Here is a 24,963-nt window from a genome sequence, read left to right as displayed (position 1 = left end):
GCCCAAGTGGTGGAAGAACATTTCGGTCTGGAGTTAATTATTTTGCCTTACATACAAGTCATTACCCTGGAAAGGATGTACCTTAACATATTTCCCAGCAAAATCCGTTATGGTTACGTTTTTGTTTGTTTTTTGGTGCACCTGTAAAAATGGCGTGAAACTCTGACAACATTGCTTACAGCTGTGACCTAGGAGTCAGGAATGCTTCCAGGGGTGATCCCCATGAGGTTCCTGTGTCATTTGAGCAGTGTTTCCATCATTTTCTGACGTTTATAGACCTTATAAAGGACCCCCGGGAGGATCGAGGTAAAAATACTCGGGTCTCCCATAGACTTACATTGGGCTCGTTGCTCGTGTCGAGTAACCGAGTATTCCAATCTGCTCGACCCGAGCAACGAGCACCCGAGCATTTCAGTGCTCGCTCATCACAACTTATGACATACACAGAAAAAAATTATTCCAGCACCTGACCCTGTTATTTTGCTACTTTGCACATTTGATATCATATATAGTACATTTACCTATACTGATCCTCTTACATGACACATACTTTTTATGCTTTCTAACCAGATTACAATTAATTATTTACTCACTTATTGTACTAGATAGGCATAATATTCTGGATTTTCTCAGTATCATGTATTTATTTATTTTTTGGATCAGGTATGTGTTTTTGTTATGGTGATTTATCACTATTAATTTGTACATACACTTACCCCGCACCCCTTGTACTATTTTCCACCTCTTGGGGTTTCCCCTCCAGTTTTCCTTTTATATTCTTATGTTATGATTTATAATTATAAATATAAAACATACTTTCTATTACCCTTTTTGTGTATCATATTTGTAGGTCCAATGCATTTCTAGCAGGTACACAACCTTTTGCTTGATTGTTTATGCATATGCTAATATACACAGCTCTGCTATATATTCATATTTACATATACCCAACTGTGCTAAATATACACATTTGTATACACATACACTGCATATACATTACCCCATGATTCAGTTCCTTCCAGGTCATGTGATTGATTACATGATCTGAAAGGTCCTTGAGCTAGTCGGATGGACTTTCCTCTTCTTTCTGCTTTGCACCAGTTAGTTAAATGTGGCGCTGGGAGGAGAGGAAGCTGTTCTCTGTGATCATTGTTCTCCTCTGTCACAGGAAGCTACCTTCAGTGTATAGAACACACTCACTTATTAGGTATAATTTTTCTTGCTAAAAGTGTGTCTTATAGTCCAAAAAATACAGTAAGTTCTAAAGTAATTTCCCTTTCTTATCAAATTATACGACCGTCTGTTATATGTTTTTGTACAGTTTGTCAATAACAAATATACTTTCTACCTGATAGCAAAATACAATTTTAGAGTAATTCATTTTTCATACTATAGGTAAAATAATGGCTTCGCCGTGTGGGATTTTTGATGTTTAAAAGGGGTTGTTCACTACTTGGACAACCACTTCTCATTCATGTTTGATCCTGTTAAAAAAAAAAAAATAATTATTCAAACCTTCCATACCAGCAGCGTCCCAGCAGTGTTGCCACTTGCGCTCATGTGAGGTTGTTATGTCATGGGAGCCCTTTGCCAAATCAGTGATGGCGTCACAGTCCCCACCTTTGTACAAATTGAACATTAATATGAAATCGGAGAGCAGCCAAACCCCTGGCTTCCTGTTGATGTTCAACACGTCTGAAGGTGGGAACAGTGAAGCTGGTGCTGATTGGGTGCAATGCTCATGTGATGTAATAACCTCATAAGCCTCAGGAACGCGAGTCCAGAAACTGCTTCAACGGCGTTAGCAAGGAAGGTGAGTATGAGTGCTTTTATTTTTACCTGGCCAAACATGAGGAATGACAAGAGATTGTCCGAGTAGTGGACAAACCCTTTTAGAAGATACAATGTTCAGTTAAAACATTTTCCAAATTCTGAACATTAAAAAGGCTTTTTCCCTGTGTGACGTCTCTGATGTTTATTAACAATTAATTTCTGGATGAAACATTTCACACATTAAGAACATGAAAAAGCCTTCTCCCCCGTGTGGGTACGCTGGTGTCTATTAAGATTTGATTTCCGGTTAAAACCTTTACCACATTCTGAACAGGAAAAAGGCTTTTCCCCTGTGTGGGTTCTGTGGTGGATAACCAAAGCTGATTTCTGGTTAAAACATTTCCCACATTCTGAACAGAAAAAAGGCTTCTCCCCTGTGTGACTCCTCTGGTGGGTATTAAGATTCACTTTCCGATTAAAACATTTTCCACATTCTGAACAGGAAAAAGACTTCTCCCCTGTGTGGGTTCGCTGGTGCTTAACAAAATTTGATTCATTTGTAAAATATTTCCCGCATTCTGAACAGAAAAAAGGCTTCTCCCCTGTGTGGGTTCTTTGATGGATATTTAGATTTGCTTTCCGGTTAAAAGATTTTCCACATTCTGAACAGGAAAAGGGCTTCTCCCCTGTGTGAATTCTCTGGTGCTTAACAAAATCTGATTTCTGGTTAAAACATTTCCCACATTCTGAACATGAAAAAGGCTTCTCCCCTTTGTGAAATCTTTGGTGCATAACAAGATTGCACTTCTGGTTAAAACATTTCCCACATTGTGAACACACAAAAGGCTTCTCCCCTGTGTGAGTTCTCTGGTGCTTAACAAAATCTGATTTATGGTTAAAACATTTCCCACACTTGGAACAAGAAAATCTATTCTCTGCTGTGTGAATTTTTTGATGTTTAAGAAAAGAGTTTTCAAGGGGAAAACTCCTTTCATTTTCTAAAGGTGAAAATGACTTTCTTGCTTTTGGAGCAATTCGTTTTTTACTGCTTATTTTGTGACTTTGATTTTCCTTAGTAGTCGGTAATGAATCAGAAGCCAGGACCTGTTTGAAAGGATCAGATGACAGGTCTTTGCTGTAAAGGGATGATGGTATATCTGGAGTCATGGCATTCACTTCAATTGTATCCTGTGGGATCTCAAGATCATCTGATTTAAAAATTGAAGATGTCAGCTGTCCCTCTGATCTCCTGATACAGTCATCTGGCAAAAATAAAACTAATTATTATTTTTGAATAAAATATCATTGAATTATATATTTGTTAACATTTCTACTTAAACTGTCCATAAAATTAGCAAGTTATGTAAAAAAAGAATTACTCACAAGACAATGACAGTTCACAGTCTAATAGAAATCCTGATAGCATGAACCAGTGGAGCATGGTGTTCAACTGTTTATTCATTCTGCCTCTAAAATTTAGAATAAAAGTCCACCCAGCAATGTTATGTAGGCAAAAATTATACCAATAAAAACTTTACTCACCTCACAAAAAAAAGCCCCAACTTAAGTCCATCATGGGTCAATGGAAAACCAGAGGTTTCCAAATTCTTATTGTTTCAAATGCTCTTGAAAAGCAACATGGCTTCCACAAACCTATTCAGCAATATCCGCTATCCCAAAATTCAAATCTCCTCACTTCAGAGCCATGCAGTTGGCTCAAACTACATTTAGCATCCATGTATTTGGCTTTACTACAGGGAGAGAAAGCCACTTAATTTATGGTGTGTATGTCTGAAGCACAATCTGGGCACTTTGTGTTGGGTAATAAAATGGCAAATGTGCTATTTTCACTCTCCAACATCCACTGCGTGCTAATTTCCATACACTGGCTGTGGAATCAAAATTGTCACTACTCCCTATAGAATAATTCGCAGAGGGCTATCATTTCAAAAATTTACTCACTTTATGGGGATTTCTACTGCTCTGGTTTTCTGCCATTTTGTTATATTAGGGATTCTGCAAATGGTGTGTCCCAACTCCTCTGGGATCTGCTACTGCAACATCTGCTTCTGTCATCAGAAGCTGCCTTATTAATTCTGCAGGCGGTGATGTAGGAAACGTTGGGGCCAGAAGCTCTGGGTGGCACAGGCCCTGTCCAGCCACTAAGATAAGAGTGCCTGGGACCTCTAGCCAGATATAGCCTTGTTCTCTACTGGTTCAGTCCTCTGAGCTCAGCTCCCAGCTTGTTTATATGTTTCTTGTTGTAATCCCTAATGGTTACGGACTACTCTTGTGTCTTCTGATTTTGTATTATCTCTGCCCTTCTGGTTATGACCCAGCTACCTGATTACTACCTGATTAATCTTCTTCTCATCTCACTCAACAGAAAAGCAGGTAGCATCGTGGCTCAAGTTTAGGGGTCTCTGTGTAAGTCCAGATTTATGTATAGGCGTTAAAAGGTGATGAACAAGGCACTCGGTGGGATCTGGAAAACAGAGTCGATAGTACCAAGCCTGTTCGAGGTGGATATTTTTTGGCCTGCCAGGTGACCACGAACAGTGCCCCAATTCATTGGGACTGTAAGCTATTTCAGAAAGATACGCAGTCAAATTGCTAAATGGCGTTCCTTCTCTTCTTAACTTGCCATGGGCCCAGGCAGTAGTGTACAACCGTCTATAGCAGGGCCGCCAACAGTGCAGGTTTTCAGGATTTCTTTAGTATTGCATCGGTGGTAATGTGATCATCTGCACAGGTGATGATTCCAACCCCTGTGCAATACTAAGGAAATCCTGAAAACCTGCACTGTTGGCGGCCCTCGAGGCCTGGAGTTGGGGACCACTGGTCTATAGGGTATTGTCGGACTCAAGAGAAATTTGAAAATAATTTGCTAGTTCCATTTGTTTCCTATTATCCTTTGTGAAGAATTGCAAAGTTATAACCATATAAAGTGACGCACGTGAGATTTTAAAAATGGACCCTGATTAAAAACAGAAATAAATAAGAGTATTTTGGCCAATAGCTACTGTAGTCAAAAACTGAATATAGACAGAAACACATCTACTGAAATTATCAAACGCAACAATCTTCTTCAATAAAGAAATGAGTAACTAGTGGTGAAACCTTTCCGGGGTAATTAGAGTATGGGGCTTGGTGGCTCTTGGCAATCTAAACTATCGTAATTGCCAATATTGTCTGTCAGATGAATTTCAAGAAATATTAGACATTTAAAGAGAACTTTTTATAATAGTGCAGAGCTGATGTGTCTTAAATATAGATCTCGGGCATTTGGCGGAGGAAACAGAGACTTTTTTTTAAAGATACGAGGGAATTGTAGACTCACATAAGTGAGTCAGGCCGATCCCACCACAATCAAACTATTATACAGAATGAACTTGTAAAAAAATACCTTTTTAATTTATGTTGCATCTTTAACAACATATGTTTAAGTGCTTCAACACTAAAATGGAGGTGCACTCATTTGTGATGGACCATTGGAGCTACTGTGAGTTCTGACCAGAAGAGAGAAGAAAGTATTAGTTCCCCCATTTCAGGAGACATTGTGCAGTAATCTGAATTCCTTATAATCGAAAACATAATGTAATTTAAGACATGGAGTGAATCCATGAAACCAGGACTCGAGCCAACACATCTCCTGTAGGTGTGAGTAAATGTATATTACAGCCATCAGCCACGCACAGCTTCGAGATATAAAACATTTCACCTGTGCCACGATATATGCAGTTTATCACAATCCTCCTTGAAGTTAGTTGGTTTAAAAAGAAATTGAAAAGTCAGGATAAAGGGAAATTCTGTTGTTATTGTACAGAAATTAACACTTGGCCTCACTGCACATTTAATGTTGTCGATCATAAAAGTGAAGTTTGTCCAGGAAGACTGGACCTGGTCTTGTAGAGACCATATAAGCACATTCAGCAGCACAGAAAGGAGAGAAGGTAGATTCATCCAATAAGTTATCAGGGTTCGAGGATGCCAACAGCATCATATGCCATGTTCTAGAAGCAAAATGGAGATTGTGGTACGGATGTACTATAACACCGATAAAGCAGCCACAGTTGATAACTGAGAAGAATCTGTGACTTCTCTGCATTTAGTGGTCACTACTCACCTGGGTAGTCATATGTAGGAATCTCCTCTTTACACCGCTCATCACCCCTAACATATTTCTCTGTAGTATTAATATGGGTCAGATCTTCACCCTGAAAAAAATATTGTAAAAGTCACAGACAGATGGGGAAGTCACATCTATGATCAGCTCTAATCCTGCCATCTCCACCAATCTCATTACACAAGTATAAAACATATAATACTGTGGATAAGACAAGACTGAGCACAAGACCTTTACAGCCGTCTACACATCATAGGGGAGATCTCATGACACCTTCTCTCCATCTACCTGATGATCCTGAGGAACATTGGGATCTTCTTGTTTACAGTCCTGTGGAAGAAGAGGACGGGGACATCTCTCTGGTGTTGTCCTCTTTTTGGATAGATCTGGAGGAAACACATACAGGGACTGAATTCATTCTTTACATACAGATAAATATAGGCCGTGTGTGTTTAGTCCTGTCTATTACCTGGTGATGTGAGGGGCTGGGGAACCTCCATCACGGAGTCCTTGTACAGATCTTTGTGTCCTTCTAAATACTCCCACTCTTCCATGGAGAAATAGACGGAGACATCTTGACATCTTATAGGAACCTGACACATACAATGATACAGTCATCCCCCCGGTCCCTTCATAGTCTTACTGTGTAATGTCCCAACATTCCCAGCAGAGTTACCTCTCCAGTCAGCAGCTCAACCATCTTGTGGGTGAGTTCTAGGATCTTCTGGTCATTGATGTCCTCATGTATCAGGGGGTGAGGTGGAGGCCCCATGATTGGGCTCAGGGGTCTTCCCCATCCCTCAGACACAGGGTCCTGACAGCGCTCACTAGAGGTCTTCTTCACTACTGTGTAATCCTGGTGATGGAGAGACACATTAATAAATCTCACTACAGACATTTCCAGAGTCCTCACCTCTCCAGTTCTGTCCATCTGTTATTCCCATAGATAAGAATGATGTAATGTGACGTCATCAGAATCTCTCACCTCTCCAGTAAGCCGGAAGAGGATCTCTAGGGTGAGGTGTAATATCCTCTCCACCATCTTGTCTCTGTCCATATCCATCCTTGGTGGGTAAATCAGGAAAATTCTCTTCAATAGAAGATCTTCACTGAGAGGATCCGATATTGTAGAGACCTGAATGAGAAGAAGATGAGCCGATGTAACATCATAAAAATCCTGTGTAATAATACAATTACTGGAGATAATAAGGGAAACATATGAGGAGATTTATTATTACAGTATTTAGTTTTCTTTTTTAAAATCCTTATATATAAAGCAGAAAATCTGTGTGCGGTAGCACGTGGGATACAAATATTTTTACCACACAACAGAGGGCACCATCACCCAAATAATATCATATCAAGAGGGATCAACCTGCAGTATGTCTAAATTTAACCAATTCAACACCAAAGAGCAAGAAGGCATACAAAAGCAGGGATACCCATATAGTATAACAATTTGCATTGCACCAATTCACACGAAACCACAAAAAACGCAAAAGAATATTTTAAAAACATTTAAAATCTACAAAGATAGTACAAAACATCAGGAGCTACGGTCTTGCCTTAAATCTCAAAGGTGAGCATACAAATAAATGTGGGATGCAAATAGAAAGCTCTGCACAAAAGCATTAAAGCTTGGCACCAAATATAATGCAGTCAAAATATAAATGGCAATACTAATAAATAACAGCAATTTTAATATCAGAGACTGTATAGCTAAATAAAGGTACCTCACATTTAGATATAGGAGAACACATACATCGATCCACACACAAATCTACTGTATATAGATCATGAGGCTCACTAGGAGCAATCTATGTGTAGAGATCTATTGCAAACCAGATTGCCCTATCAATTATAATTTTAAGTGCCAACAAAAATAAGGCTCGACAAGCTTATAGCACACCATCTATAGCACCACACATAGGGGGTAGTCCAGCAGGTACAGGCATGGATACCGGCTCCTGAGGTAGCCCAACGCGTATTGTCAAGTAAAAATGCCGAGGTATAGGTATATATGATGACGGCGCACTCGTGGTGACAAGCCGGAAGTGTTGGAATAACAGTGCGCAGGCGCTATAGTTGTCATGGCAGCCAGTACTATCAAACACTGTGCTACATGTCTATACAGCGACACCGCTGATAGACCGGAAGTATCTCCCCAGACATATTAGGTCAACAGTGCGCATGTGCTATAATTGTCATAGTAACCCAAAATATCATGTCTCTAATAGAAATGCCGGGACATAGATATATATGACGGCGCACTCATGATGACAAAACCGAAAGTATGGAAATATCAGTGCGCAAGCGCTCTAGTTGTCATGACAGCCAACATTATCAAACACTGCGCTTGGCTGTCAGGACGCTGATCTTGTCCAAGCAGAGAGAAAAACCCATAAAGCCGCATATAGAGTTATCATATAATCCCATTACAGAGTCCTTATAATTTTATTTCTTGCCACCAGGGGAGGAATATCAATATGTTGCATTGCTGTGGCAAAGTAAACATTACGCAAATGAATAAAATAGAGAGAGGCACGTCATGACCACATACTGTACACATTATCTGAGTTTTAGAGACAATAAGCTCTCTCACTAGTGGAATCTATAGTGATGACCTCAAAAATTCAAATGAGCCTCCTATGTGTAGGCGATTATATATTACACAAATGGACATAAGTACAGGTCCTGAAGAGATATAACCAGGCGCATATAAATGGATAGTGGCCACAAATAGTTGGTCTGGAAGGAGATGTAGGGGATAAAGACCTATTCAAAGTTAAGACGCCTTTAAATTCTAAACTTTTTTTATATAAACAGAAACCATCTGAAAAAGGATAATAATCATCCTTTATGTAGAGGCTACTTACTCTGATCTTACATGTAGTCTTAGTAGGCCACAATGTGCACTACCATTGATCATTTTCTCCTTGTTATAACACCGAATGGATTACAACAACGAGGTATCACATCGAAAAGCTGGTAAATACAATTAATCTGGGTGTCATCTAGGAGAAACCCCCTTGGCTGCAAGTGCCACAATCAGAATGTATATGTAACATGTTCTTCCAAGAACAAAATTTATTTAATTTGTCTAGGCCACGTAACAGCAGCAACAGGTCCTATCATGTCAACGGGACAAGACAGTAAATTATATTTGCTGCCAATCAAAAATGGACAAAAGTCGAGACCCAATACATAATAAAAATTACCTACCCAAAGCTAACATATTCTCCACTAGGGAGGTTCTTATAAGGGCACTACTAACGAATATATTTGGTGCCAACCTATCAGCCAACCATACTGAAATTACATTCAATTTTCAGAGTAAGGCAGAATTACCAAGTCCCTAAATAATAGGGACCGCCAAAACCATGCGGTAAGCTCAACAGCTGTTGAGACCAAGCGATAATTGCATTGTATATTTATATAAAGCGATCTGTTCTACACTGACCACTACACTTCCTTCCACCCCTGATGAAGTCACAATGGTGACGATACGCGTCGGGCTACCTCAGGAGACGGTATCCATGCCTGTACCTGCTGGACTGCCCCCTATGTGTGGTGCTATAGATGGTGTCCAATAAGCTTGTCTAGCCGTATTTTTGTTGGTACTTAAAATTATAATTAATAGGGCAATCTGGTTTGCAATAGATCTCTACACATAGATTGCTCCTAGTGAGCCTCATGATCTATATAGATTTGTGTGTGAATTGATGTACGTGTTCTCCTATATCTAAATGTGAGGTACCTTTATATATCTATACAGTCTCTGATATTAATATTGCTGTTATTTATTAGTATTGCCATTTATATTTTGACTGCATTATATTTGGTGCCAATCTTTAATGCTTTTGTGCAGAGCTTTCTATTTGCATCCCACATTTATTTGTATGCTCACCTTTGAGATTTAAGGCAAGACCGTAGCTCCTGATGTTTTGCACTATCTTTGGAGATTTTAAATGTTTTTAAAATATTCTTTTTCATTTTTTTGTGGTTTCGTGTGAATTGGTCCAATGCAAATTGTTATACTATAGGGGTATCCCTGCTTTTGTATGCCTTCTTGCTCTTTTGTGTTGAAGCACGTGGGATACAAAACCACATTTTTCACCTGGTTTTAGGGAAATTTTACATGGCCCGTCTTTTACACCAGACTAAAATCCTTAAAACATTAAAACTCTAAATATCCCCCCCTTTACAAGATTTGGCCCCAGAATTAAAGCTCTATAGAAATAAAGGATAAAATGGGTGTCTGTGTGTTGAATGCATATTGACAGTTGCTGCCCAAAAGGTCCTAAAGATCTAGAAGGAGCGGGCCCAAAGAGTTGCTCTTAAAAAGGAAGCAACCATATATTCGCTAAGGTGGGCAACCTGATAAGTCACTCTAGAGTCAGTAATTATAGCAATATCTGTTGTAAAAGTAACTGGGGTCTCATTTAAGAAAATTGCCTCACAGTAAGATTGTTTTGGTTACCTACAGCAACCAGAGTGCAGCTTTCTCCATTGAAGCTACTGATATAAAGTGGAAGCTGAGCTCTGATTGGTTGCTATGGACAACTAGTCTTACTGTGAGGTAGTCTCACATTTACTGCTTTAAATATATAGAGATAAACTTATTACAGCTCTAATCAGCGTGAGGTGATTACTAAGGGTCATAATACTAAGTACTGTTTTTTTTAAATGCCGCCCAAAACACGATCTATTTTGGGCAAGTTAATCCAAAAGCTAAGAAAGAAAAACTGTCTCAAACAGCTGAGACAAGTGAGCAATGTTAGTCCTGGCTTCAAAGGAAATAAATGAGACAGGCTGAATCAAGGGATGTGGAAACATCTGAACAAAAGGATGAATGTCGTCAAAATGATGTAGGCAGGCTGACTTGAGTTTGGATGTGTTTAACTACGACCCAGTTCAGGACTATAGGTCACACCTGACAGTCATAGTAAGCAAAATGGATGTAATATGAGAACACTGTCAAGCAACAATGTTTAACTTTAAATCGCCTGGTATGTGGTGGTCAATGGTAATGTCAGTTTGCCACTTTTAAGTCTATATCTCGAAACACTTCTTTCATTTACTGCAAATTATTAAGAGATACAATTCATCTTCCCAGATGACATCCTTTGGTAGGACAGCTGGACTTGAAGCAGGATTTATGTTGACTTTTAAAGTCCAGGGACAAATATATCATAAATACAGTAGGTTTGATGCTTCCTGTAGCAAATCAAGACCCAACATTTTTACAAATTTACTGTTTGGGAAATGAACAGATACAAGCTGAGTGACCTTGTGAAGTTATACCTGAGACTAATAGACATTGCTTTGAATCTGCAAAGATTTTTCCATCAACACAATCAGTTAGTAAACCTTTATAAAACAGCCTTATAAATAATGCCAAGTGCGGAATATCAGGGTGTAATAAGAGCAGACAAGACACCGGCTGGTGGCACAAAAGGAGATTTACTTCCCCCGGTGTTAATGAAGTAGCTATTGTAATGGTTGGACGGGACTTTCTAAGCCGAGATATAATTATTCAGTGACGTAGAGAACATGTTCAGCATATTACAGAAACACATAGATCATATGATGCTCTGCAATATCCTCTAATATCGTGGAATGGCCAAGATGGCGATCACTATAATCTAAGGCAGACTGATCCCAACACTGCGAGGCCGACCAATAAACCAACCAATAAAATATCAGCTATGGACGTCTACACCTACCAAATAATGATCAGACAACAATGGAGGCAACTTTCTCATCAATGTATAGTAGATCTGTATGCCAAGGTGGAAAGCGAGCGTCTTCTGTACATACAGCTGAACCAACAAACACTTACAGGGAGGCCATGCCAAAAGCGTGGTCTGATGGAGGATGGTCCACACTGGGACCTGACATTGCAGGAGGCGTCCCTCACTCGCTTTCTAACCTGCTCCTTATAATAACTACAACCTGTGCACCTTCCAATCCCCGGGCTCTGTGGGACAAATACACAGAATATCCTAGAGAAGATCTTCATAGAGAGCGCAGGAGAGGTAATCCGGACTTAGACATCAATGTCACTGCCGACAGATTCACCACAGTCCTCCTGACTCTAGAAGAAAGGAGCCGATGTATCAGTAGTGACCCTCTAATAGCATCAGGTCACCGGCACCAGCTCCACCAGCCTCTGTGTTATGGGCAGAGATATTCTGGGAGAGGAAAGCCAGGATTTGGGAAAGATGAGAGGATTTGTCCCAGTAAATAAGCCTCTTCTGGTTGATGACCACAGATCGGGGGATTTGGCAATTATGGCTCAGATTCCAGGTGAGAATAGGAGACGGTTTTCCTTGATGCCCCAGGAGGTTCCGGTAAAACATTCTTATTAATTTGCTGCTCTCAGAAATTCCCTCCATCAATAACATTGCTCCGGCCGCTGCATCGTCTGGGGTTGAGGCCGCTCTCTTAGATGGAGGCGCACGGCTCAGTCAGCACTAGGATTACCCCTGAATCCAGCGCTCTTGGAATCTCCCATCTGTAATATCACTAAGGTCTATGAAAGATCTGGGGGGATCCAATCACTTAATGGGGGAATTGTTCTACTGTTTGCAACGTTACCTGTTCTTAAAGGAGCAGCACCAGCAGACGAGCTGAATACTTGTCAGCACAGCAGAGTCCTGCATACACTGAGGCCTGTGATCATGTGACCCTGACTCCTCCCCTCCTGTGACCTCATCACAGGTCCTGTGCGCACAGAAAGGCCGTATATGTGGAGTGCTGCTCTGCGGGTGGAGGTAGGTGGAGATTCCCCATTAATGAGCGCGGGGACATTAACCCCTTCTGCACTAAGACTCTTTTGGGGTTGTTGTTGCCCCTTTATAAGAATCATAACGTTTTTGTTCCGTTTCCTGTAATAGTTACACACGACCCAACTATGGAGGACAGGAAGTGAGGGAACGGATTGTTCTCCTAGTACAGGGCCCCTTTCTTGGCCCCCACACAGTGTAGTGCCCCCATTATGCCCCTGTAAGCAGGGTTCTGCCCCACAACCAGCTGGCTCGGGCACTTTACCATGAGCTGGTACCTCAGATTCTTCCCCGCACCCCTTTCCTTTGCTTGGCGCCAAATCTGTTCTGCCTTTGGGGCTCTGGCCTTTATAATATCAGTAACTGCGTCATCAAGGTCTCCTGACCAGGTGCACCATCTAGACTCTTCCTCCCTGAAACCTCCCTCTTCCCATTGATGTCACATGGTCCCGTCTGGACGGCAGATGGCAGTATTTGTACAAATGCAGCACAGCCCTGAGGAGTCTTTTTTTATGACCCTCCTTTTTACACCCCTTATGCAATATATATAATGGCGCTCACACAGTATAATGTTTCCACAGTACTGGCATACCACCACACACAGTAAAACGTTCCTACAGTACCTCCATCCCACCACACACAGTATAATCTTCTCATAGTGCCGCCATACCTCCACACACAGTATAATCTTCTCATAGTACCACCATACCCCCACACACAGTATAATGTTCTCATAGTACCGCCATACCCCCACACACAGTATAAAGTTCCCACAGTCCCTCCATCCCACCACACAGTATAATCTTCACATAGTACCGCCATACCCACACACACAGCATGATGTTCTCACAGTACCGCTATACCCCCACACACAGTATAATGTTCTCACAGTACCGCTATACCCCCACACACAGTATGTTCTCATAGTACCGCCATACCCCCACACACACAGTCTAATGTTCTCTCAGTACTGCCATACCTCCACACACAGTATAAAGTTCCCACAGTCCCTCCATCCCACCTCACCCAATATAATCTTCACATAGTACTGCCATACCCCCACACAGTATAATGTTCTCACAGTTCCGCTGTACCCCCACACAGTGTAATGTTCTCATAGTACCACCATTCCACCAGACACAGTATTTTGTTTCCAAAATAGTGACTTCCCACAGACACAGGATAATGTTTCCACAGGACTGGCATCCCCCGCACCAGGGCTGTGCAGTCGGAGTCGGAGTTACAGGTCCTTCTCAAAAAATTAGCATATAGTGATAAATTTCATTATTTACCATAATGTAATGATTACAATTAAACTTTCATATATTATAGATTCATTATCCACCAACTGAAATTTGTCAGGTCTTTTATTGTTTTAATACTGATGATTTTGGCATACAACTCCTGATAACCCAAAAAACCTGTCTCAATAAATTAGCATATTTCACCCATCCAATCAAATAAAAGTGTTTTTTAATAACAAACAAAAAAACCATCAAATAATAATGTTCAGTTATGCACTCAATACTTGGTCGGGAATCCTTTGGCAGAAATGACTGCTTCAATGCGGCGTGGCATGGAGGCAATCAGCCTGTGACACTGCTGAGATGTTATGGAGGCCCAGGATGCTTCAATAGCGGCCTTAAGCTCATCCAGAGTGTTGGGTCTTGCGTCTCTCAACTTTCTCTTCACAATATCCCACAGATTCTCTATGGGGTTCAGGTCAGGAGAGTTGGCAGGCCAATTGAGCACAGTAATACCATGGTCAGTAAACCATTTACCAGTGGTTTTGGCACTGTGAGCAGGTGCCAGGTCGTGCTGAAAAATGAAATCTTCATCTCCATAAAGCATTTCAGCCGATGGAAGCATGAAGTGCTCCAAAATCTCCTGATAGCTAGCTGCATTGACCCTGCCCTTGATGAAACACAGTGGACCAACACCAGCAGCTGACATGGCACCCCACACCATCACTGACTGTGGGTACTTGACACTGGACTTCAGGCATTTTGGCATTTCCTTCTCCCCAGTCTTCCTCCAGACTCTGGCACCTTGATTTCCGAATGACATGCAAAATTTGCTTTCATCAGAAAAAAGTACTTGGGACCACTTAGCAACAGTCCAGTGCTGCTTCTCTGTAGCCCAGGTCAGGCGCCTCTGCCGCTGTTTATGGTTCAAAAGTGGCTTTACCTGGGGAATGCGGCACCTGTAGCCCATTTCCTGCACACGCCTGTGCACGGTGGCTCTGGATGTTTCCACACCAGACTCAGTCCACTGCTTCCTCAGGTTCCCCAAGGTCTGGAATCGGTCCTTCTCCACAATCTTCCTCAGGGTCCGGTCTCCTCTTCTCGTTGTACAGCGTTTTCTGCCACATTGTTTCCTTCCAACAGACTTACCATTGAGGTGCCTTGATACAGCACTCTGGGAACAGCCTATTTGTTGAGAAATTTCTTTCTGGGTCTTACCCTCTTGCTTGAGGGTGTCAATGATGGCCTTCTTGACATCTGTCAGGTCGCTAGTCTTACCCATGATGGGGGTTTTGAGTAATGAACCAGGCAGGGAGTTTATAAAAGCCTCAGGTATCTTTTGCATGTGTTTAGAGTTAATTAGTTGATTCAGAAGATTAGGGTAATAGGTCGTTTAGAGAACCTTTTCTTGATATGCTAATTTATTGAGACAGGTTTTTTGGGTTATCAGGAGTTGTATGCCAAAATCATCAGTATTAAAACAATAAAAGACCTGACAAATTTCAGTTGGTGGATAATGAATCTATAATATATGAAAGTTTAATTGTAATCATTACATTATGGTAAATAATGAAATTTAACACTATATGCTAATTTTTTGAGAAGGACCTGTAGTTTTGGTTGGAGTCGGAGTCGGTAGAAATGTACCGACTCTGACTCCAGCCTTAAAAAAAATGTATTACTATTTATTCAGTCGCCATGACAGCACTAACAAGAGAGGGGATCCGCCCTTCAGGGACAGGAAACCTACAGAGATAAAATGGCGGCACCTCTCTCCCGCATCAGTTGGTTTCCTATCCCTGACAGGGGACCCTACAGACTTGCCTTATGAAGAAAGTGAAGACTGAAGACAATACCCAGGCTCGGCAGGCAGGTTCTGGAGGCGGGGGTTCCCCTTCCATGGTCGAGCCAATGTGCTGAAGGTGCCACACAACAGAGGGCTGTGGGGGTAGGCAGCAGCAGATGAAAGCAGCCTTCAGGGGGAGTGCTGTCTTTGTCGTGTCCCATCGCTGCAGGTACAGGTAAGTATGCTTGGGAGGCCTGTCCCCAGAGGTCCTGCAGCGGAGCTGCGATAGGAGCACATGTAGGGTTCTGGACTTGGCGGCCGGCGGGCAAATGGCGCATGCAGTAGCTGTGCAGCGAAGCCTAATGACGCGCGACGCATGCACAGTAGAGCCGCGGCGGTAAAGATGGCGGCGCCCTGTGCGGCGAGGCCTAATGACGTGCGACGCATGCGCAGTAGGGCCGCGGCAGTAAAGATGGCGGCGCCCTGTCGGCGGGGGCTGATGATGCGCAATACAGGCGCGGTTGGGCCAACATGAAAGATGTGGCGGCGCCCTGCGGTATGGCAAGGAATTTGGGCCCTGAGGGTAGGTAACGCCATTAAGGGTATAAAGCTCAGCTGTGTGGAAGGCTCTGATGTGCGGGCAGGCTTCTGGGGGAGGGGCCTCCCATATGTGTGATGTACCAGGCAGTTCACCTGGATTAATTCTGCTGACCCCCATCCGGGGGAGATACCTAGAGGGACCGGCTATTTAAGGACTCCATATGGGTTTTCACATGCTTCATATCCGTTTTTACAATGGAGTCTCAGGAGCAGGAACCGTTGCAGTCTGAGCAACAGTGTCAACCCCTGGAAAAGCCCCAAGCAGCGAGCACCCAGCGACGTTCTAGTGGCAGTAGTCATCCTGGAGGTGATAGAGCTGATCAACTTTCTAAAGCCGGAAAATCCTCAAGCCGTAAAGATGTTACTTCGGGGGCGTGTCCTAGCTGGCCATGTGAGCGGACGCAGGGAAAAGCGTTCCCGCTGCCAGAAGGACTAATAATCCTGCTTTAACCCCGAATTTCGGGGATACTTATGATCCTCCGGCTGGCTAAAGGTCCGGAGAGGGCAGCGGTGTGGAGCGGTGGGTCTGGAGTCGGTGGCAATGACAAGAAGGCGGCAGAAAGACGCTGGCACCGGCGATGCAGGAGCCGGCCAAGATGGCGCCGATGCAAGGGAGGACGCCGAGAAGGAGAACGCCGCATGTCAGCGGCACATGGAGTTGGCCGCAAAGCTGCAGCAGTATGCCAGAGTGGAGGCTGCTGAGGAGGCAGAATCAGGATCCGGAGCTGGAGCTGACCAGGAGGTGGAGGAAGCAAACACAGCCGAGCAGCATGAGGTACAGAGGGGGAAAGAAGGAGGCAGCATGGCAGTGGCTAGTGGCGGACCTGGAGGCATACCGCAGGGAGAGGAGCCAACTCTTAGGGATGTTATCACCCTGATTTCATCGTGCCAGCAATCCCTGAATTCCCTAGCCCAGCAGATGAAGGAAGTTAAAGGGGACACGGCACAGATTAATGCGGCTCTGCAGAAAATTGACAAACGTATAGGAGTGGTGGAGAAGAGGGTGAGCATGGCAGAAGATCACATAGTGAAATTACAAAAAGCTGAGAAGAAGTTCGCCCAAGCAATAGCCGAGCTCGCTGCCAAAAATGAGGATCTGGAAAATAGATCCAGAAGAAATAATATACGTATAGTGGGGCTGCCTGAAAAGACTGAGGGGAGAAATCCCACTGAGTTTGTTGAAAACTGGCTGCTGGAGAAGATTGGGAGCACAGTGTTGACAAAAGTCTTTGCTGTTGAACGTGCTCATAGGGTCCCGCCGCAGCCTCCTGCCCCAGGAGCGAATCCCCGTACCATGCTTGCTAAAATACTCAATTACAGGGACAGAGACATTATCCTTAGAAAGGCTAGAGAGATGGAGGATCTGACGGCTGGAGGTCAGAAAATCGCCATTTATCCGGATTATTCCGCTGCGGTTCAGAAGCAGCGGATGAAGTTTACTGGAGTCAAGCGGCGACTGAGGGAGCTGGGAGTGCAGTACTCAGTGATGTTTCCTGCCAAGCTGAGACTGGTGGCTTTTAATAAGACCCACTTTTTCCTGACACCGGAGGACGCTACCCAGTGGCTTGACACCAATGAGAAAAAGCTGAAAGGAGTGAGCGACTGACATGTCGACGAGATTTGGCTGGAAATTGTTTTCTCTGTTGTTGGCGGAGAGTTTTGCGCTTGTTAGCATTGGTTGAAAAGTTGAGCGACTACTGGGGGTTTTGCTGGGCCATGTTGAGAACTGGCCGGAGGGGACAGTACCGTCTACTAAATGTGGGGGAGGAGGGCTATGGTGGGTGCTGTAAATTGGTTTGGTACTTTTCTTATATGCTCATATAATTGTAATGTTAAGATATAATAAAGTGAAAAGTTGGGGGAAATTATGTTTGTTATGGCAGCGGGACGCAAATGGAGAGGGTTAAGTGAGGGACAGTGTTCGCAGTGGGCAGTGGAGCCCCACTCTTGCTGAGAGGAAGAATGCGTTACATTGGGGGGATTAGGGGGGCAAGTTGGGAGGGGGCAGGGGGGATGGGAGGGGCGGGACAGCTCATACTTGGGAAATTGGATACTATGAGAAATGATGAGCCACATGAGGGGAGAGTATATTAAAATATTGAGTTGGAATGTGAGAGGTCTGGCGGATAAAACACGGCGAGCGGCAAGTTTGCAGTATGTTCGAGAGCAGAAGGTCTCAATGATATGCCTGCTGGAGACGCATTTAGTGCGGGAGAGCTTAAACGTATTGAATAGGCGCTGGATACAGAAGGCGTATCATTCTACTTTCTCGCCGTACTCTAGGGGTGTGTCTGTATTGATTCCTGCGGGGGTGCAGTATGAGGAGGTAGCGGTAAAGGAAGATGTGGATGGTCAGTATGTGGTGGTGAAATGTAAAATGAATGGAGTATTGATGTGAATAGCGGCAATGTATATTCCGCCCCCATACTCAAGCAAGAAGATAAGAGAGGTGCTGGAGAGGGTAGAGCGTTGGGGACCGTTACCATTACTAATTATCGGCGACCTTAATAATATATGTGATGACTTTTGGGATAAGAACAAAACCCCCCAGAATAGGACGGCGGGACATATCACTACGTTTGGGACCTATGTCGGGGAAGTGGGCATGATTGATTTATGGAGAGTTAGGCATATCGGGGAGAGGGGGTACTCATGCTACTCGCCAGCCCATGGTACTTTGTCTAGGATTGATCTGGCACTGGGTAACCGATTACTGGATACGATGGTAAGGGACGTGAGATATTTGCCTAGGGCTCTCTCGGACCATAGTTCAGTTGAAGTGGAATTTCGGCCGGTGGGGACACGGACCGGGAGCAGGAGGGAGTGGAAAATTCACCCTAATTGGCTACACAGTATAGACTTGGAGAAGATTAAGAAGGAGTTGGTGGAATTTTTTGAGATAAATGAGGGAAGTGTAGACGTGCTTACTGTGTGGGAAGCCATGAAAGCGTACTTGAGAGGGCTGTTGTTCAGGGATATTAGTAGATGTAAGCGGAAATCGAGAGAGGCAGAGAGGTTGGCGATTGATGGGTTGAGGGTGGCGGAGGATGAGATGGTAATAACGGGTACTCTGGAGGCTGGGAGGAGGTTAAAGGCAGCTCAGAGTCAGTTAGAGGCGGTTTTGCTGAGTAAGGCTGAAAGGAAGAGGGAATTAATGAATCTGGCCTATTACCAGGAGGGTGAATCAGTGGGTCATTTGCTATCGCTGGTGGCATCTGCCCAGAGAAATACTTCCTTTGTTCACTCTCTGGTGTCTGGGAGTGGCATTGCTGTCTCTGAGACTTCAGAGATTTTGGAGATTTTTGCAGATTTTTATGCAGACTTATACTCCTCTCTGGGTAGATGGGTCGATGGAAGACACGGTGGCGCTCCTTGAGGCGTTGGAGCTCCCAAGGCTGAGTGACATGGATAGGGAGGATTTGGAGGCTCCCATTACGGAGGAGGAATTGGGACGGGCATTGCAGTCGATGGCTAATGGGAAGGCGCCTGGTGTGGACGGATTTCCTGCCAAAATTTATAAAAACTTGGGGGAAGTATTGATCCCTAAATTAAAGGCGGTCCTGGAGGAGGCTAGGAATGGTGGAAGGCTACCGGCGTCTATGAGGGAGGCCACAATAGTGGTGATTCCAAAGGAGGGGAAAGACCCGACACAGCCGGACTCATATCGGCCAATCTCTTTGCTTACTATAGACGTTAAACTTCTGGCTAAGGTGTTGGCGATGAGGTTGACAAGTGTTATTTCCGGCCTGGTACACTCAGATCAATCTGGCTTTATGCGATCAACTTACGAAGGCTGTATATGAACTTGCAACTCAGATCCGATAACTGTGGCCAGAGAGTTATTGCATCTTTAGACGCTCACAAGGCGTTCGATAGTGTGGAGTGGGGGTATCTCTGGCAGGTGTTGCAAAGAATGGGGTTTGGACCGCAGTTCATATCCTGGATTCAACTAATGTACTCGATGCCGATGGCCAGGGTTAGGGTGAATGGAGAGTTGTCACGGACCATACAATTGACTAGAGGGACGAGACAGGAGTGTCCGCTTTCCCCCCTTTTGTTTGCTCTGGCGGTGGAACCACTGGCTGCTACGCTTCGACGGTCTGATGAGATGACGGGGTTTAAGGTACCGTCACACTTAGCGACGCTGCAGCGATACCGACAACGATCCGGATCGCTGCAGCGTCGCTGTTTGGTCGCTGGAGAGCTGTCACACAGACCGCTCTCCAGCGACCAACGATCCCGAGGTCCCCGGTAACCAGGGTAAACATCGGGTAACTAAGCGCAGGGCCGCGCTTAGTAACCCGATGTTTACCCTGGTTACCATCGTAAAAAAACAAACAGTACATACTTACATTCAGCTGTCTGTCCCTTGCTGTCTGTTTCCTGCACTGACTGCTGGCCGTAAAGTGAAAGCAGAGCACAGCCACAGCGGTGAGTCACCGCTGTGTGACTCACCGCTGTGCTGTGCTTTCACTTTCACTTTGCGGCCAGCAGTCAGTGCAGGAACCAGACGGCAAGGGACAGACAGCTGAATGTAAGTATGTACTGTTTGTTTTTTTACGATGGTAACCAGGGTAAACATCGGGTTACTAAGCGCGGCCCAGCGCTTAGTTACCCGATGTTTACCCTGGTTACCAGTGAAGACATCGCTGAATCGGTGTCACACACACCGATTCAGCGATGTCTGCGGGGAGTCCAGCGACGAAATAAAGTTCTGGACTTTCTTCCCCGACCAGCGACAGCACAGCAGGGGCCTGATCGCTGCTGCCTGTCACACTGGACGATATCGCTAGCGAGGACGCTGCAACGTCACGGATCGCTAGCGATATCGTCTAGTGTGACGGTACCTTTAAATATGGGATGATTGAAGAAAGGGTGGCGCTGTATGCGGATGACATTTTGTTATTTCTGGCTGACCCGTTTGCATCCTTGGAGGGAGCCATTGGGTTTATTGAACGATTCGGATCAGTATCGGGGCTTAGGATAAATTGGAGTAAGTCTATCTTGTTTAAGGTGGACGATGTGGGTGGGGAACCACTGGAGGAGGGGCGACTGGAGGTGACGAGTAAATTTAAGTACCTTTGAATATGGGTATCTATGCCGGTCACTGACTATATACATGAGAATCTGACTCCAATCTTGGGTGTCCTTAAGGCAAAAGCGGATGCTTGGCTTAAGCTGCATTTGTCTGTGGTAGGTAGGGTGAATCTTATCAAAATGATTCTGATGCCAAAAATACTGTATATTCTCCACAATGCGCCGGTTTGGATACCACGTGGGAAATTTAGACAGATCAACTCTCTGTTTAGGAATTTGATATGGGGGAGACAGCATCCGCATATCAGACTGGAGACACTTCAGCGACCCAAGGATGATGGGGGCCTGGCATTGCCTAACCCTGAATTGTATTTTCTTGCAGCCCAGAGTCAGCATCTAAAGGGCTGGGCGCATGAAGGGTCATCTGGAGCGGTACAGCGGTTGATGGAAGTGGTGACAAAAAGAAGGCCAGTGGTACAATGTTTGGAGGATGGATCCTTGGAGATTCTGGGGAAGGTACATCCGACTGTGCTGTTGATACGCAAGCTGTGGAGTAGATTGAAGCATATACGTGGGGTCACGGGCTTGACTAGATATTCGCCGTTATGGCATAATAATAATCTGAAGGAATTTGAGGCATTGGGGGTACTGATAGAGTGGCTGGGCAAAGGGATTCAATATGTGTACCAAATAATTGAGCGAGGTGAATTGAAATCGTTTTCCCAATTGCAGGCGGAATTTGGCCTTGGGACTGCAGGGGAGTATCAGTATCTGCGAATGAGGCATGCCTTTGGAGCTCAGAGTAGGAATGGAGGTATTAGGATTCAAAGGGATATAGTACTGGAGTATGTGTGTACTGACGGGACGACTGGAGGGGTCATATCCACTCTGTATAGGGATCTGTTGCATACTTTCCTATTGGGGTTTCCAATAATGGCGAGAGCTAAATGGGAAAGGGATCTGGGTCCAATGGATAACGAGACTTGGGAGTCGGTGTTAGAATGGGTCCCAAGACTGTCGTTGAGTGAACCTTATAGACTGTCACAGCTTTATGTGATACACAGAGTTTATAAGTCTCCAATGGTGCTATACAAGGCAGGTTTGCGTAATGACTCTGAATGTCCGAGGTGTAAATCTACGGATGCTGATATTTTTCATATGATGTGGACATGTCCGAGGTTGGCTGCCTTCTGGGTGGTAGTTTTGAGTCGTATGGAAGGTGCGTATGGATGCACGGTGCCAAGGGACCCAGTTGTCTGTTTGTTGGGATGCGTGGATGAGATTGGAGTGGATAAACACCTAAAGATAGCTATTGCCAGATTGCTATACATGGCTAGGAAGGTAATAGCTCGAAACTGGATTAGGGAAGAGCCGCCGTCAAGAGGAGACACTGGAAAAGGGGATTTATAAGAAGAGAGGGAAAATTGAAATGTTCAATAAATTATGGTCTTCATGGATTGCTATGGGATAGTAATGTAAAGTGTGGCTTATATGATCGGCTGAGGGATTAGATATTCTATTGTCTTAATGATGGAAGTAATTAGCAAGGTGAGCTGCCTTGTGGGGTGGGGGCGGGGGGCCTGGGGATTGAAGAGGGTTGTTTGAAAGGGGAGGAGGGGGGAAACTTTGTATTGAAAATGTGAGTGTAACATGTTAATTGCCTTGTTATTCTTAATAAAAATCTATTTGAAACAAAAAAAAAGATGTTACTTCGGTTGAGAGGGTCCCCCCACAATCTACGGTACCACACAGCGGCCAGAAAGCAGAGCGGTGACGTCACCGCTCTGCTTTCCGGCTGCCCGGCGCTCACAGCCAGAGCAGAGAAGCACAGTGCCGGGGACAGACAGCGGTAGGTAAGTATGTAGTGGTTGTTTTTTTTACTTTAGCAATGGTAACCAGGGTAAACATCGGGTTACTAAGCCCGGCCCTGCTCTTAGTAACCCGATGTTTACCCTGGTTACCGGGGACCTCGGGATCGTTGGTCGCTGGAGAGCTGTCTGTGTGACAGCTCTCCAGCGACCAAACAGCGATGCTGCAGCGATCCGGATCGTTGTCGGTATCGCTGCAGCGTCGCTAAGTGTGACGGTACCTTAAGGCAGATGGTCAGGCAAGAGATTAGGGGTTCAACAAGATCCCTATCTCATAGTTGAGGGTCTAGAAGAATAGATCCTGGATCCCCAAGTTCATTTGAGTACAGTGACTCAGGGGAGCCGAAGTCAGAGGCTTCTCATTCGTCGTCGTCTTCCTCAGAGACGGAGTACAGTCATTCTTGTTTTTCCTTTGACCGGATAGACCGCCTCGTCAAAACTGTAAATAATACGATAGGAATTGAACAAACTCCATCAGAAAAATCTATGCAGGATGTGATGTTCAAAGGATTAGACCGTAAATCCCGCAGATGTTTTCCGGTGGTAGAGAAAGTAAGCTCTCTAATCACTAGAGGATGGAAAAAAACGGAAAGAAAAGGTTCTCCTCCTCCATCATTTAAGAGAAAGTATCCGTTTGAAGACAGAGCTTCAGTGACATGGGATAAAGCCCCGAAACTTGATGCAGCCGTGGCTAAGGCTTCAAAGAAATCCTCACTACCGTTTGAGGATCTGGGAACTTTAAAGGACCCGCTAGACAGGAGAGCGGATGTGTTTCTCAAGGGAGCTTGGGAAACTTCAACAGGGGCTTTCAGACCGTCAATTGCAGCCACCTGAACAGCACGCTCTATGATGGTGTGGCTAGACAGCCTGGAAGATCAGCTTAAGAATAAGACTCCGAGAAACAAAATATTATCCTCCCTCTCTATCATTCAGGGGGCTGCTGCTTATCTGGCTGATGCATCAGCAGATTCGGTTAAATTGGCAGCCAGATCGGCGGCACTTTCTAATTCAGCCCGTAGAGTCATCTGGCTTAAGTGTTGGCAGGGAGACATGCAAGCCAGATCAAAGTTATGCAGTATTCCGTGTGAAGGGACACACTTATTCGGTCCAGTTCTGGATGAGTTATTGGATAAAGCGGGAGATAGTAAGAAACGTTTCCCCTACCTGGCACTAACAGGAGATGGTTTGACCGATCAAGGTCAAATAGGGAAAAACCCAGATATGACGCCAATAGGAAGAAAGGTAGAGGCTACATGTTTAACTCCTTTCAGGACAACAGAAACCACAATGACTGCCGGACCGGGTGGGGGGCACGCTTTTGGCCTTCTATCCGGTTTGGCGCAGCATTTCCAGTAGCCCATGGGTCCTGGACATTATTAAATCGGGACTAAAATTTGACTTTCAGAGCACTCCTATTGACTAATTTCTAATAACACCTGTGCGCTCTTCTCCTGCAGAACAACTGGCATTAGAGTCTGAGGTCCAGGAACTCCAGCAAAAGGGCGTACTGGTGGAAGTTCCTGAAGGGTAAGGGATTTTATTCCCCCCTCTTCTTGATTAAAAAACCAGACAATTCGTTTCGCACCATTATCAACCTTAAGGGCCTGAATAAGTTTTTATGGGTCCAATCATTTAAAATGGAGTTGATCAAAACAGCAATAAAGCTACTGTTTGACAAGTGTTTTATGGTCGTCTTAGATCTTCAAGACGCCTACTATCATGTCCCTATACACGCAGACCA

The 24,963-nt window shown here is 44.3% G+C and overlaps 1 protein-coding gene and 1 pseudogene across 2 annotated transcripts in view; one reads left to right on the top strand and one right to left on the bottom strand.

Annotated features, from left to right (window-relative positions):
* LOC138666476 (zinc finger protein 84-like) overlaps positions 1-12,569 on the bottom strand; it is an 80,340-nt pseudogene extending 67,771 nt beyond the window's left edge.
* A 55-nt stretch (positions 12,570-12,624) lies between these two features.
* Positions 12,625-24,963, top strand: part of LOC138663476 (gastrula zinc finger protein XlCGF57.1-like) — an 89,566-nt gene continuing 77,227 nt past the window's right edge. The window contains exon 1 of one of the 2 annotated variants that reach the window (XM_069749705.1): positions 12,625-12,675. In XM_069749705.1, the coding sequence (XP_069605806.1) occupies positions 12,649-12,675 (27 nt within the window). In that variant the 5' untranslated portion in view covers positions 12,625-12,648. Of the gene's footprint in view, positions 12,676-21,731; positions 21,871-24,963 lie in introns of those variants that run through there. The other variant, XM_069749704.1, reaches the window with a different exon arrangement.

This window comes from Ranitomeya imitator, chromosome 2 (genome assembly GCF_032444005.1).
Source record: "Ranitomeya imitator isolate aRanImi1 chromosome 2, aRanImi1.pri, whole genome shotgun sequence".
Classification (NCBI taxonomy): domain Eukaryota; kingdom Metazoa; phylum Chordata; class Amphibia; order Anura; family Dendrobatidae; genus Ranitomeya; species Ranitomeya imitator.
Note: the sequence above shows the minus strand (reverse complement) of the source record. Positions and strands in the feature narration are given on the sequence as shown.